This window comes from Saccostrea echinata, unplaced genomic scaffold, assembly GCF_033153115.1.
Source record: "Saccostrea echinata isolate AGI-Se365-2 ecotype Australia unplaced genomic scaffold, CSIRO_AGI_Sech_v1 ptg000041l, whole genome shotgun sequence".
NCBI lineage: Eukaryota > Metazoa > Mollusca > Bivalvia > Ostreida > Ostreidae > Saccostrea > Saccostrea echinata.
This window is the reverse complement of record NW_026889790.1, coordinates 1259942-1277071: the sequence shown is the minus strand read 5'-3', so window position 1 is coordinate 1277071 and position 17130 is coordinate 1259942. Positions and strand designations below refer to the sequence as shown.

Here is a 17130-nt window from a genome sequence, read left to right as displayed (position 1 = left end):
AAACCTTCTGTCAGAGTGCTCAGTGTGTATTCTTGACTGCTCTGGAGTAAGGGAGATAAATGCATCATATCTCCAGCAATAATGGGAATTAGATCCCCAGACTTTAGGATGTTAGTGACAGTTATTTAAGAAATCTCAGGTGCAAAAATGAAAAAAATCTGACAACTTCAAAGGTCCTTCAAGGTATCACACCGGTAATTGACCAATCAAAATGAACTTAGTCAATTGTAGTTCCATACATAATAAATATTTTTTTTATTGTGAGAAATTTTTTAATTTTCCTTATTCTATTTTTACATTTTTGGTATCTGTACTTAGGATATTTTGTGTACTTTGTAAAATACTAAAGGTTTTTGACAGGAACTATTTCTTTCGGGGCATAGGAGGCCACTTCCTGGGGTGCACACAGGATGTTTATAAACACATTGAATACACGTGGTTTTGAGGGTATTCCTGTTTGCGGATGGAAAAAATCAGAAATGCCGTGTAGGTACCCTATTTTTTGGTGTCAGCTGATGTGACTGGTAACGTTTAACACTTCTTGCTAAATATTTTTTCATGAATTCGAATACCTGATTTTTAATGATTTTTTATTCTATATAGAATTACATTGTGAAAACAATTACCGGTGTGATACCTTGAAGTCATAGAAAGTTTGATACAAGAATATATTTTATTGCCTACTTCGATTTTTGTGTTGTCATTATTAAGAAAATTATTGCATTTATCTACGAACTTTATGGACAATCCAAAGGAATCCTAGGAACGACTCATCTTTTTTTAACATTTATTCTGAGAGTTAATGATGAATCAAAATCTCCAAATATTTTACCGACCACCAGGACTGGACTCTACTCGCCATGTTGAGCAAAATGTTGCATACAAATATTTTTAGCTCACCTGAGCCAAAGGCTCAAGTGAGCTTTTCTGATCAAAATTTGTCCGTTGTCTGTCGGCGTCGGCGTCGTCGGCGTCGTTGTTGTCGTAAACTTTTCACATTTTCATCTTCTTCTCAAGAACCACTGAGCCGATTTCAACCAAACTTGCCACAAAGTATCCTTGGGTGAAGGGGATTCAGGTTTGTTCAAATGAAGGGCCATGCCCTCTTTCAAGGGGAGATAATAAAGAATTAGTGAAAAATTAATAGCATCTTTTAAAAATCTTCTTGTCAAGAACAACAGAGCCAGGGAAGATGAAACTCATGTGGAAGCATTCTCAGGTAGTGTAGATTCAAGTTTGTTCAAATCATGACCCCCGGGGGTAGGGTGGGGCCACAATGGAGGATCAAAGTTTTACATAGAAATATATAGGAAAAACCTTTAAAAATCTTCTTCTCAAGAACAGCAAAGCCATGATGAGTCATATTTATATAGAAGCATGCTCAGGTAGTAAAAATTCAAATTTGTTCAAATCATGACCCCCGGGGGTAGGGCGGGGCCACAATGGAGGATCAAAGTTTTACATAGAAATATATAGGAAAAATCTTTAAAAATCTTCTTCTCAAGAACAGCAAAGCCCTAATTGGTCATATTTATATGAAAGCATCCTCAGGTAGTGTAGATTCAAGTTTGTTCAAATCATGACACCCGGGGGTAGGGCGGGGCCACAATTGAGGATCAAAGTTTTACATAGAAATAAATAGGAAAAACCTTTAAAAATCTTCTTCTCAAGAACAGCAAAGCCATGATGAGTCATATTTATATGGAAGCATCCTCAAGTAGTGAAGATTCAAGTTTGTTCAAATCATGACCCCCGAGGGTAGGGCAGGGCCACAATGGAGGATCAAAGTTTTACATAGAAATGTATAGGAAAAATCTTTAAAAAATCTTCTTCTCAAGAACAGCAAAGCCCTGATTAGTCATATTTATATGGAAGCATCCTCAGGTAGTAAAAATTCAAATTTGTTCAAATCATGACCCCCTGGGGTAGGGCGGGGCCACAATGGAGGATCAAAGTTTTACATAGAAATATATAGGAAAAATCTTTAAAAAATCTTCTTCTCAGGAACAGCAAAGCCTTGATTGGTCATATTTATGTGGAAGCATCCTCAGGTTGTAAAAATTCAAATTTGTTCAAATCATGACCCCTTGGTGTAGGGCGGGGCCACAATGGAGGATCAAAGTTTTACATAGAAATATATAGGAAAAATTTTAAAAATCTTCTTCTCAGGAACAGCAAAGCCCTGATTGATCATATTTATTTGGAAGTATCCTCAGGTTGTGTAAATTCAAGATTGTTCAAATCATGACCCCCTGGGGTAGGGCGGGGCCACAATGGAGGATCAAAGTCTTAAATAGAAATATATAGGTAAATATCTTCTGATGAAGAACTGTAAAGCCATGATTAGTCATTTTGATATGGAAGCATCCTCAGGTAGTGTAAATTCAAGTTTGTTAAAATGATGACCCCCCGGGGATAGGGATGGGCCACAATGGGGGGTCGAAAATTTTACATAGGAACATATAGGAAAATATCCTCTTCTCAAGAACTGAAAATCATGTTTAGTCATTTTGATATGGAAGCATCCTCAGATAGTGTAAATTCAAATTCGTTCAAATGATGACCCCTGGGGTAGGGTGGGGCCCAATGGGGGATTGAAAGTTTTACATAAGAACATGCAGAAAAAATATTTCTTCTCAAGAACAGAAAAGCTATGTTTAGTCATATTGAAATGGAAGCATCCTCAGGTAGTGTAGATTCAAATTTTCAAATATTGACCTCTGGGATAGGGAGGAGCCACAATGGGGGATCAAATTTTTACAAAGGATTATATGGGAAAAATTTTTCAAAATTTACTCAAGTACAACAAAGCCATTTGTTATATTGACATGGAAGCATCATCAGGTATCCCCCCCCTCCCCCCCCCCGTAACCTTTTCAATACTGAACTGATTTGTGCTTTTGTGCTTTTGCCTAGCCAATGTGCTCAGGTGAGCGATGTGGCCCATGGGCCTCTTGTTAAGTTAGTCCTAATGCGTTCAATGATTAAGAGAGAGAGAAGAAAACGTGTCAGAAATTCCCGGCAAAAAATCCAATATCTCAATATTATACAATATGTATATTAATTAGTATATTATATGCTCTTCAGTAGGTATTCGTTCTATGGAATTTCAAATGATCAATACACAGTTGTATATGCTCAGTGTGTGTTATTGCCCTCCCAGGTGCGCAAAAATGCGAATAATTAACAAAAAATCAATACAGTTTACTTAAATTTTATAATCAGAAATTACAGAAAGATTATCACTATAAAATAGAGGTGATGATGTAAAGATTATGTTATCAAAGGAAAACAATGTGGTTAATTTTTTTAAATTCAAAACAACCCTTCCATTTTGTGTAGACAGCTACAGATCTTAAGTGATTATATAACCCATGAGAAAGGGATGTAGAGCAGACAGACGTGTGTTTAATGCATGTTGTCTACAGAAACGTAACGAATGCAGCAACAGATGGAAGCAAATTGTTAGGTGTCAGTAGAATTCATATCTGTGGAGTTATAAACACATGGTGTACGTTATTAATTTGATGCTGAGTAACACATGCACGCTTTTGTCAAAGAGTTAAGACATATATAACAGATATTAGACCAATAACTAGGGAGCAGTCATTGAAATAAATGTATAGATGCAGAGATTCTATGACGTCTAAATGATCTATAGATCTTCATTGATTTTATAGATGTTGGTAAAAAATTGTCAGGTATCTCTGCATTGAAACTTTATCGGATATAGAGATTGAAACCTTGCTGAAATTCTTTTATCGGATGTTGTGATCTAAATATATAGATAATTGAATAATTGGGTACTCATTTAGATAATATTCCCTACTTTTCATGCCCCCAGCGAGTAGCTCTTTCCAATTGATTCATAAAACGATGGTTCTAAATGCTCGGTGGATTTTCTGTGTAATATCGCTGTATATCATGGGGATTTAAAACATCAGTGATGATGCATGTTTTTAAACAGACAGATATTTTATTGAAGGAAACTCAAGCATTTTTTGGAGGAACTCATGCTTAACATTTCACAACTTTTCTTTCCTGTGGGTGCACAACATTGGCTTATTTGAAACATCTTTACACCCTCTCAAGGTATGTTTCATGTGCAATGTTCACTACTAACGTCCATACTACATATCATCATATTTTAGAGGGACTTTTGGAAAGTTCAGAGAATTGTTTGATGGCAACCGATTAACTGCAATTATGCTTTATATATATATATATATATATATATATATATATATATATATATATATATATATATATATATATATATATATATATATATATATATATGTCTGTGTGTTAGGGTGTTTTGGTTTATGAGTATGTGTATGATTATTAGATTTGGTATTTTTATTATATTTATTTGCTTGAAGGAAAGAATTCAAAGATACTCAGATAAACTTCTAAACTTGATTGTCTATCAATGTGACATAAATTCATTTTGCATTCGAAATATTTTGATGCAAGACCACAAGAGGCGTATGTTTTCTTTTGTAAATAACTAGAAATGGAAACTCATGCAGAAAACAAATACCATAAGTTTAATGTTAAACTTGATCATGCATAAAAAATGTTATAAACAACATAAAAAACGTGAGAGAAGATAATTCATTATAGGTATATATCCCAAGAAGATTTATACATTTACATTCTAAGCACATTTTATTAATAAATTGTCCTTTGTTTAGTTTTGGTAGATTCGTAACACAATCCACTTATAACTACCCACTATCTTGCTTGCCAAAAAATGTAAACAATTAAAATAACAAGTTTCAGTTCCTCACTGGGTTTATTGAACTCTTCATTGAAATATACCGAGTTTCAAAGTAGATTTTGGTATTTCCGTACCAAATCCTCTAGTTTTGCCACACGTGTCTTTCCGGAGCTGTTTGCTCTTGTGCGTGATATCATAATTCTGAATATGAATTAATGATTTTGTGTTTTTAACTATCTTTTTCTTTTTTTTTATTTTGTAGATCTAATTATGGACAATATTACCCAGATATACTCCAATACTTCTTCAATACGATTTGCAAGCTTAGAAGAGGTCAATAGGTCAATAGCCATTTTACGTCTTCCGACGGTTATCTTTTTGATAATTTTGATAATCGTAGGACTAATTGGAAACACGACTGTACTTGTCATATATTCCCAGAAGTATCCACCCTCAACATTCCGATTGTACATTCTGACTTTAGCGGTGCTTGACTTGCTCTCTTGCTTGATTCCAATGCCATTGGAAATCGCCGACAATGTATACCCGATGATGTTTTACAGCGAGCCAATCTGTAAATATGGTCGTTTTTTAGGTAGTGTCCTTAAGATTGGATCTGCATTTGTTCTTGTTGTAATAGCAGCGAGCAGGTATAAGAGGATATGTCATCCATTTTCCAAGGCCACCAGCTTATTGCAGGCTCGTATTTGCTGTGCATTAGCGATAGTTCTTGCTATTGCATTTTCGTGGCCAAATGCAATCTTTCAAGGAATAAAACGTGTGTATTTTCCAGGGAATATTACTGGTTTTGATTGTTCTATTGATGACGCGGCTATAAACACCAAATATCCCTTTATCTATTCTGTTATACTTTTTGTTGTGTATGTAACGGTGTTTTTGTTATTAACTTCCTTGTACTCTCTTGTCATCGTGTCCCTCCGAAAACAAGCGAAAAAACAAAGAACTAAAAATCTCGGTGAAAGACTTGACAGAACAAACCCAAGAATTACGAAACTTATGATTGCAATCACAGCGGCATTTATATTGTGCTATTTACCAGACTGTGTAATGGATGCTGTGTCTGCCTTCAAGAGAGGACCCATTTTCCCACCAAGTCGCTTTATCTTGGGGACACTTCCTCTTTTAGCCAGAGCATTTTTCATCAACAATGTCATCAACCCTTTCATATATTTGATCGGAGAATCGAAATTCCGAGATATCGTAAAACAGTCATTCAGATGGATTTTCTACACCATCTGTTGTCGTACTCAAAAACGAATGAAGAGCTTCGCCATGGAAGAGTAATTTGCTTAACGGAAATATAATCTAACCACGACTTAAATGTTGATATTGATGTATATATGAAGTCATTGTGTTGCCCTAAATCATTTGTTATGCAGAAGGATATTGAGTGTGATGGTTCAAATGGTTATCTTTATTTCTTTTTAAGGAATATGAATGATTTACTTGCTTTTATACTTATACGACTAAATAACCTGTGCACAGAAGGTTTGGAGATGTCAATCAATTGATGAAATACTCCTTAAGTCATTTTTTTTTAGCATTTTTAGAAAAAGTTCATTTATGAATCTACGTTGAGTTTTGATGCGTATGCCCCCGTAATCAAAGATTCGAGGGCATATAGTTTTTGGTCTGTCCGTCTGTCTGTCTGTTAATCAGTCTGTTTGTCCGCAAAAACTTTAACCTTGGCCATAATTTTTGAATGGTTGGTGCTAGGGCTTTAATATCTATATGTGTATGCCTTTTGACAAGACCTTTCTTTGGATACAAATATATTTGAGCTTTTGGCCTTGACCTTGGAGTTTTTCTTTTGCAAAATCTAACCAAACTTTAACCTTGATCATAACTTTTGAACGAAAACCTAGGGCTTTTATATTTCACATGTATACTTCTTGTGATAAAACCTTTCCCTAGGTACAAATATATTTGACCTTGACAGTGGAGTTTGACGTACTAACCTTGGGTATAACTTTTGAAAAGTGGGTGATATGACTTTCATATATCACATATGTATTCCTTGTGACAAGATATTCTTTTGATACTAACATTTTTGACCTCATGACCTTGGAGTCTGACCTACATTTGAAAAAAAAACCTTTAACCTTGATTTAAGTTTTTGAACGGGTGCTCACGGCTTTCGTATTTTACTCATGCATTCCTTGTGACAAGACCTTTCCATTGGTACCATTATTTTATTACGTCATGCCATTAACCTTCGAATATGACACTATAACCTTGGCCATATTTTCTTAATGGGCAGTAAAAGGCTATTATTTTTTCACGTGATAGTGGTTCATGTTTCATACTATTTGTAAGGCCATTATTCAAAATCTCTCATTCTACACTCAAGTTCACCGAAGTTGATATGGAAAGTTGGTTGGAGTTCCTCAATGACATCTTTTATGTAGTCTTTGGAGACCAGGTCTTCCAACAATCTGTTGGAATTCTCCAATAGGCACTAATTGTGTTCCTTTATTAACCGACCTGTTTTTATATTCCTGTGAAGCAGAATGTATTCGAAAACTTCTACATGAAAAGAAGAAAACACTCTCAGTGACCTTCAACTCGACATTCAGATATATCGATAACGCATATTGTTATCAATTTACAATAGTTACTTCCATTCATATGTCGATTCGATATATCTCAGTGAAATCGAAATAAAGACACTACAGAGTCTGCCACATCTTTTTCATATTTGGATGTTTTACCGACTAAAGACGATTAGAGCCAATTATATAACAACAACACTGTTTGACAAACGAGATGATTTCAACTTTTCCATCGTAAACTTTCCTTATTTATGTAATATTTTGTTATCACCTGCATATGGGATTTACGTCTCCAAGCTTAATTGATACTCAAGAACATACTCTGAGTACAATCAATTTTTAAAACGAGGCAAGCTACTGAGAGATAAGTTGATGCTAAAGGGATTTCAACAACCTCGTTTAAAGTCAGTAGTCGTAAACTCTATGGTCGTTATAATGTTCTTGTTGACAAATATATACTATCATTGGTCGTATTTTGGTTGACATGTTTCATACCAATTGTTAGGCGTTTATTTTTATACTAATATGACTATGGGTTATTTTCGTCTACCTGATCAATCAACAGGGCGACAGGGTATAGAACATTTTCGGAATCTCAGACACCCGACAGTTGACTTCAGACAGCGGACTTTTCACGTAAGGGAACGTGTCTAAAAGTGAATAATATAAATAAATTTTGTAGTCTTGATTAATTGTACTCGATAATCACATTTCGTTCTTATTTGTATGATTAACACTACTCTACATTGTAGAAGTGTATACATGCACGTGGTATTGAGGGAGATGAGGTCTGCACCAACTTTTCCTAAAATAATGATTTGCCCCCTTTCCCGAGAGATTATTTGAATGTTTCATTCCAGTGGCACCATTTTCCCAACAACAAATAGAAAGCAGGAATCTCCAAGAACTAAGAAAATGTAAAGGACTTGCATTTTGATATAGATACCCTAATGAGCGCATGATCTTTAAATAAGAAAAAAAATCTGTCAAAGTAAGTTATGGCGTCACTGTAAAATATATTATATAATAAATTTTGTTTAAGGAATTGTTTGTGGACATACATTTAATTTAAAGAAAAAAGTACTTTCTCGGGAAATAATAACTTTGGACAATAACATATTATCAGTGTCTTGAACGTGAGTAACATCACATACAGCTTATTTCGTACTCCACATATCATGTGCTGATCCAGATATTTTAAGGGGGGGGGGCACAAGCACTGGGCTTTGACATATAACTACTGATTTTAAAACTATATTTCATAAACATGTTACACCTAAGAAAATAACGACTGAACAATTACATCCATGTTGGAATAGCCGGGAAAAGTGTGATGTAAATTAGTCAGGATTCCTATGTGGGATCTGAGGCCACCTGCTTGAGGTTTCCACTGGGTGCAGGGAAATTTTTAATTTGAAGCCTTCTGGGGGTCCAGGAAGTTTTCTTCATTCTTGGATTTTGAAAGACAGACTTTTTAATATAAACGTATAAACATTATTGCATCGATGTATTTTAATAAAGAATTTGTAACTACATCATGACCATGATTAAAATACAATTTAAATTATCGAGGTAATAACATGAAACTTTTAATTCAATATAAATGTACATGTATATATACAAGAATTCATGTTCATCCAAGAAATGGTTTAATTTTAAAATATGCTAAACATAATTCAGAATTTTTGCACGTACTTGTAAGTGTTATCTATATCAAGTATTTTATCTTTTAAAAATGGAGAGGGAATCTTTCTTAATTGTTTACTTTCATTAAATTTTGAGTTTTTAAAGTCGCTCAATAAAGTCAGCTTAGCAATGTACTTTTGGATTTTTCAAATCAAATTTTGCAAATTTTAATTCCTCATTCTGACTTTTTTTCAAAATTATTTTCTTTTTTCATATCCGATTTTTTTTACAAAAAAAAAAATCCAAAAAAAAAAAAAAAAAATAAAAAAAATAAAAAAAATTATTAGTTTCTATTTTAGCTTAACCGTCGAGAGAAATCAAAAATTTTGAATGTCTTCATTGTGCTGAAGAAGATAAATCAAATATGAAGTTTTATTATTGTCTGTTGCGTCTTAAATTCCAATAACATGTATACAGTCACAGCTCTCTCTCTCTCTCTTTTTTTTTTTACCCTTTCTTATGTTTTTTTCGTGTCAAACCTCATTTATTATTTTTTATTTCTTCCAAAATCAAAGGGAGGGGGGTTGCATTTCCCGTTACCCATCTGAATCCGCCATTGCATATGATGTAAAGATACACATATTTAAAGATATATATGGCGTATCTGAACTAAAATTAAAAATACCTGATTGAGTGTAGATAAACATGATATATGTTGTTTACGATCAAATTAAGATTTTTACTGATTTTGAACTTAAACCTCATGTTTCCATAGTCAAATTGATTTTAAACTGTATGTTAATTAAATGCGGGGTCGGTAAATAAATCGGTTAATTATTGTTTTAAATTAATAATATCTATGAAACGCGATTGATTTAAATTGTGTGATTTACAGGAAAGTCCTCTCTTTATATAAAGTAATAAAATAAATAGATCTTTTTAATTTAAGTTAGTCTGAACTTATAAAAAAAAAAACGCCATATATGACTTTAATTATGATCAATTAATGTGGCAGTTTAGTTGTTTGTAAAATTTTGTTTGTAAAAAAAAACTATTTTTAATCTCTACCAATCTCTACAGTTCTGACCTATTTAATTGTTTTCAATTTATTCTTTTTAATAGATGTCAGAGATAATGAAAGAAAATTCTCAGGTAAATGTTAAAACGTATTTGTATACGCTCCCCGTAAGTTGTCTTTTGTTCGCAAGTCTTCTGTCCGTAGTGCGATGTCAGGTGTCTGAGATTCCGAAAATGTTCATATGCCCTCCTAGGCACCTGATGATCCGTCTTCTGGAATCTCGAGGGGGGGGGTTATGCCTTGTTTAAAGATTTGTTTTGTTTTTAGATTTTTTTTAGATCAATCAATGTTCGCGATCGTTATTTTAATCTTTTTCATTGCTTTTATACTAAATTTTACTTTGTGTTACCACGTCTATCTGATCAATACACTGGGCTCACGGCAGATATGACCAGTTTACGACAGGGGATGCTACTCCTCCTAGACACCTTCCCAAATTGTTGCTTAAGTCCATGTTACAATGATTGCTAAGCTATGATGCCCCAATCGCTTAACTATAACGTCACAGCCTATGACACTGTGTTAAGAAAAGACAGAGGCAAACGGAAATCAAAGAAAATGTAATAAACAGAAAATTCAATTTTTTGTAGTTGGATATGGAATTTATTTTACTTGTGAAACAGGATTTTTTGATATTTTCGCTCGTGCTTCGCACTCTTTAAAATATATATATATATAAAAAAATCCTGTCCCATTCGTGAAATAAATTCCATATCCAACTACAAAACAAACATTGAATATCCTCTATTTATCCAACTTTAATATAAAAACAAAGGGTTTCTGGATTGGAAAACCACTAACTGTGCTCAATGGGTATCTCCTGCAAATAAATATATCTGGCCCTGCGCTCCACAGATACTGCTGCTACCTAGCACTCCTCCCCTCCCAACCTTTGTGGTATGTCACCTCTCTTCTTATTAACCAATTGCCTTATACAGGTCTTGCGTGTAAGCTAATAATGTAACTTGAACTGACTATCCATCGCGACTGTATACCTTATTAAAGTCTAAGTGGATAAACAGCCAAGGTTTAATGATTCCGTCACTAGAGATGTTCCTGCGCTCACTATAATGCCGTGCAGTTCTAGTATCTTGGCAGTTTCGATCTTCTTAAATGATCGTAGAATTAATGATTTTTAGTGTTTAAGAAATTCAATAAAATCTATGTCCAACGTTTTATACGAAACTTAATGATAAAACCAAATTCCGTTTCACACGGTGTTTGTGTATGACCTACGGACATTAAAATAAACTCCCTATAAAACCCAGAAATGAATAGGTTCTCTGTTCAAGTGAAGAATTGATATGTAACATGTCGATCATTCGGTCGTTGATATCGTATATTTTATAAATGTTTTTACCACTTATTTTCTCAAAACTAATATCTTTCTAGAAAAAAGGTTTTTGAAGGATCAAGAACCTTGGAAGATAATTAATCTGCTCATCATTGATTCAGTGAAATCGTTAACGATGGCCTCGCCAGTAATGCGTCTACGTAGGAAAACGCTTATTCAAAACCTCATTAATTCAATAAATGCAGAGTGCATGAAATAATATTCAATAATAGTAACTTGATATTTTATCAGGTGTTCCATTTTAAGGTGTACATCCTCTGTAGTCAATATTTTGAGAGTGTGATATTGTTAGTTACTTAGTAGTCCAACTCCTTTATATTTTATGTGTTTTTGAAATAGTCCTACTTTGTTTTAGTTCAACTTCAACCTTGGTGACATCAGCAAAAAGATTACAAATTCCAGATTCTTAACAGTCATTTTCTTCGATAACTAATTAATTAAACCTAAAAAAGAACCTAAAATAATTTAAACTTAACCAAAAATGAATTTGATTCGAAAATTTCAGTTAAGTACAAAGTTTATGTTATTAAAAAAATCAAAAAGGTCTCTACCGATTTACAGGTATTAAAGCACAAAAAAGTCAATGATTATTAAAGGGGCCTGAACACATTGTTTACATTTTAAATTTTTATGTTTATTAAAAAATAACTTCAGTTTAATAATTTGAACTTACATGTCCTAGAATTCAATGAAAACGCATTCTACTTTATATCACATCATACATCTGTATTTATAAACAGGGCACGAGCTCTGTATTGTAAATGCTTTCTGAATTATAGTTTTAATATTTTTCATTAATACACAACAAAATTTCTACTCTTCTTAACTAATCAGGATAAAGTTTACTTCGCGAAAGTGTCAGGATATGTGTCAAATGCGTATCGAAATTTGTAGCTTTAATAATCTATAGAAAAAAGACATTTCCCAACATGCTTTTGTTATAATGCTCTAGTAACATATAAGTCATTATATTACACTGGAAATTTGAGAAAATATTAATTTAACTTCAAATCTATGTCCAAGCCCCTTTAAATACTGGTACATGTAGTAGCAAAAATATTTACAAAACTGAAATAGAGGATGTTCAAATAAGACATGCAATATTTCCCGCCACAGTGCTCCAAATATTTTTGTAATCGTAAATTGGCTCAAAGCCAAACATTTTGCAAAAAACCCTCTTCAATAAAATATGTCGATAGCTATTTGAAATAACACAGTCATTTAGATATACTGTTTGCATGTCTGTTCTAGTCATCTGAATAATCATTATTAGAGAGACGTTAGCTAAAAATGTGATCACCTTAAGCCTGTCTGAACATAGATGCAGTGAAAATACAAATGATGTAATCAGACTATATACTAAAAATATGGCATAAACGAATTAATCCTTGGAGGCTGGAAAACAATTGCAACTACAACACGAAACATGTGAAGAATATAGACCGCAGGGAATTAATTTGCAGTGTGTCATTCGTTTTATTTAACTGTCCTCAATAATAATAAAAAAAAAAAACCTTACTGCCTTGCTAAGCATTTTACATTTTTTAAAGACATGTAAAAACTAGAAATATGCCCAGTAAACAAAAATAACTTCAATACTTGGAAAATTTCTTTTTGGCTGCAATCAGGTTAAAAAACAAAAATAAAAACACAAGAAGACGTGTATTGAGTTCTGTAAAACGGTTTTTATTTGGATCATTTTCGTCATTATCCGAGAATGTAAAATTTTAAGAACACAAATTGAACAATCTGGAATAATAATATTGGTTAACAAATAATGTAAATTGCTTTGTAAGCATCAATGATAAATTACTTGTAATTGCAAAGACAGGCACCTGTCCAGACCAGAGGGATTTTTAATGATGCTTTTTAATGTACATTAGTGCATGAATCGTGCAGTAACGATTCATATGGACTTAATGAGACCAGTCAATATAAGATACAACACCAAGCTGACAATGGTCAGAGCATTTTGGAACAAGAGAATATTACATGATTACTCGTTAACATGTCAAGATGCTTCCCAATCAATGTCTAAAAACCTATCAAAGTACAAACATTCAGTAACCAGTGTTCTTTGTTCTATCCAATCTTCAGGATCTCTATATTCATCTTAATGCATGCTTTTATCAATGTATTTATCTCTAACTCTATACATTTCTTTCTGATTCATCTCTTTCTATTAACAAGTAACAGTTTATATGCTTATAACATTTGATGCGCATTTCAAAGCACATTCAAAATTCCTGTACTATAGTAAGAATATATGATGAATCCACTTCTTTACGGAATTCCTAAATGTACTCTTAAAAAACAAAGTGTTTCCCCCTTTTATCACTCATAAACAAGAAACTAAAAAACTTAACAGAGTCAGTGTATCACTTTTACCATCCCCCCCCCCACCCCCCCAGTGAAAATCGTATGATTTAAAAAAATATATATATATAACGATTTAATTGCTTTGGGGTTGGAGTGATCAGAATATTAATATTTTCTTTGTCACGGTGAGGTAAAATCAGGTGCCATGGAGGAGTAAGCATCCCCTCTCGACCGTCGGTCACACACGCTGTGTTCTTTTTGTCATGATCGGACAAACGGTAAAATCCGTAGACAATTCAGTTTGAAAATAAAATTTGTATAAAAAACAGTCAACATTCGACTTAACGATAGATTGTATGTGCTAACAAAGTCATTGAATCGACCATAGAATTTGCTAAACGTTGGCTTTATATGAGACTGTTAATATCCTTGTATCATCAACTTATTTGTCAATAGCTTGCCTCGTTTCAGAAATTGTTCGTAAGTAGACCATGCTCTTGCGTATCGAATCAACTAGGAGACAAACTACTCCATATGCAGGTAATAATGCTATATTGCTACATAAGGAAGTTGACGACAAAAGTCATCACGTTTATGATAAAGTTTTATTGTTAGTTTGCCATAATACCTTTCTCTGGTAAAATGTCCAAATATGAAACAAATGTATGAGACTCAGTGCGTCTTTTATTTCGAGTTCGAAAGGATACAGTATGTCGAGTTAACAAAAGAATGCAAATGAATCTCCTTTTCATGTAGATGTTTTTCAATAAATTCTGTTTCAAATAGGTCTGCTTATAACGGGGCGCAATTTGGACCCATTTGAATTGTTGGAAGACATGATCTCCATAGATAGATATTGTCAATCAAAAACTCAAGCATCTTTTTAATATCAACTTCGGAGTACTTGTGTGTACAATCAGAATGATTTTGAACAAAATAATTTTACAGATGACCAATGACAAGGTACGCATATATCGATTTTATTGAAAAAGACGTTACGTATGATGTCCAAAACCAAACCGACACTAACAATCTTTATAGCACAGTAGTGCGTAAAGTATGTTTATGTCAAACCAAAGTTTGTCAACAGCTGGAATGAAAATAAAACATATATATATCTTCCGGTTATATTAAAAATATATGGAGAGAATCGTCTACGTAACAAAACAACCAGACTAATTTGTTGAATCAATACTTTTAACTCTATTACTTTCACTGTAGTATTAAAATGCGTTTCCTACTGCGATCCATTCCCGAATGAAAACATAATAATTAAAACATCTTCAATGAAAAAACTAAAATTACTTTAAAAAGTTTAAAAGGACTTCCTGAAATATAATCGTTAGATCATATATATGCAATTTAAAGGCTCTTTCAGTCAGCATGCTCAAATAAAAACCGATTGTAAAAGCAATAAAGAAGGGTATGCTTGGAGAATGTAACTGAAACCTAATAAATATTGTGGGAAAAAATAAAACGAACAAGCTAATTCTGAGAATTTGTGTCCCCCGATTAAGGAAAAAAGAAGAGAGTGGAAAAACTGGAAAAAGTTTGCAGATGGAGAAATTAAAAAAAAGGTCAATCTTGATCTTTAAACTTTTGACCTTAAACTCAATAAGAGTCTTTTTAAAGTTAAGAAATCCATGGCCAAATGTTTCATTGCTAAATCTTACAGAAAAAAATCAATGTGTTTTTTTAAGGTCATGGGTAGTTGTAATATAAAATATCATTGCAAAATCTCACAGGCATTTTTAAATATAGTTTGGAAAAAGTGTTACACTGCAGGATGTATGAATTTATTACCTTGATCTCTGACCTGTAGACCTCAAAATCGATAGGGTTCTCCTTTAGGCCATAGGGAGTTGCTATGATACATAATGTCATTGCAGAAGCTCAAACACGTTTTAAGATATCATTCGGAAACTAAAGTGCTACAAACAAACAGAATATATGAATTTATGACCTTGATTTCTGACTTTTATGTCAAAGTGAATCGTAATATTAAATTTTATTGAAAAGCTCAACGAAAACTAAAGTTATAATCTGGACAATGTTATCTGTAATGTTTTTTTTTTTTTTTTACCTTGAACTTTAACCTTTTGACCTCAAAATCAAAAGAATCTTTTTTAGACCAAAAGAAATTGTAATATAAAATTTCATTGCAATAGCTCAACTACTTTAAAAGATATCGCCAGGAAATGCAGATGTTACACAGACAGAATGTATGAATTTATGACCTAAACCTATGACCTTTTGATCTAAAAAACTAATAGAGGTCTTCTTTAGACCATAAGGAGTTGCTTTATAAATTTTCCTAGCAAAAGCTCAAAGACTTTTAAAGAAATCGCCCAGAAACGAAAGTGTTACAAACAAACAGAATGAATAAATTTATGACCTTGACCCTTAATCGTTTGGCCTCAAAAGAAATAGGGATCTTGAAACAAAAGTGTTACACACAAACAGAATGTATGAATTATTGACTTTGACCTTTAATCGTTTGACCTCAAAATCAAAAGGGGTCTTCTTCAGGCCATACGGAGTTGTGGTATAAAAAAAATCATTGCAAATACTCAAAGGCTTCTTGAGATATCTTCAGTGTTACACACAGATAGAATGACAGGCTGACAGATGGACTGACAGACAGCTAGACTAAATTCAATTCCCCCGGACAAAAAAACCCCCAAAAAACCAGTGTTCATATTATATCATAAACATCCTCAAAAAATCCCGGGTTGGCACGGAATTCACCAAATTTGTTATTACACGCTATTCAAAGGGATAATGAATAATTGTTGTAATGCAATTACAATTAGCAGATTTAGATAACCTATTGCAGGAAAAATAGTAGGTAAGAAAAGTAAAGGTCCTGACATTTGTCCTTGACAATTTATAAAATAAAATAACCATGGAAGGTTTGAAATATACTAGAAGAATAAGTAATGTAAATTGTTTTTTACCTCGGTAAACTGCATGTAATTCAAAGACCAAAACTCGTCTACAACATAGGATTTTTCTGAACTTTGAAACAGTGCTTGTTAAAATGTATTTACGTTAAAACAATGCAAAGTTCCAAATTGACTTTGTAGTCGTAAATTTTTGATATACAGAGTGTATTAGATACTTAGTAAACAAAACATCAAAAGAATAGTTAAAGCATCTGGAAAAGGAGACTATTGAAAGTATACCAAGATGTTCTCTATCAACTCGGTAAGACCTTCGAGAATGCAAGCAATAGGAATAACTGCATGCTGTTTTGTATTTAATCAGATTCTTAATGCATATGTTTTTAGCAGTGTATTTATATCAATAACAACTCAACCTGTTTTTCTGTTTCATTCCTTTTTCTATGAACAATTTAAACACCTGTATCACGTGGCCATATTTTACACTTGAAAACACGTTAATTTGCAAAGGCAGTTTTCTGATTATACTTGTCATCTTGGTTTACAGGTCAGAA

At 33.1% G+C, this 17130-nt stretch overlaps 1 protein-coding gene across 1 annotated transcript; it reads left to right on the top strand.

Moving 5' to 3' along the window:
• The first annotated feature begins 3611 nt into the window (after window positions 1–3611).
• On the top strand, window positions 3612–7428 carry LOC133200701 (C5a anaphylatoxin chemotactic receptor 1-like). The gene is made up of 2 exons (XM_061336467.1): window positions 3612–4092; window positions 4986–7428. The coding sequence occupies exon 2, from the start codon at window positions 4994–4996 to the stop codon at window positions 6026–6028; it is 1035 nt and encodes a 344-aa protein (XP_061192451.1). The 5' UTR covers window positions 3612–4092; window positions 4986–4993; the 3' UTR covers window positions 6029–7428.
• Window positions 7429–17130: the final 9702 nt, after the last annotated feature.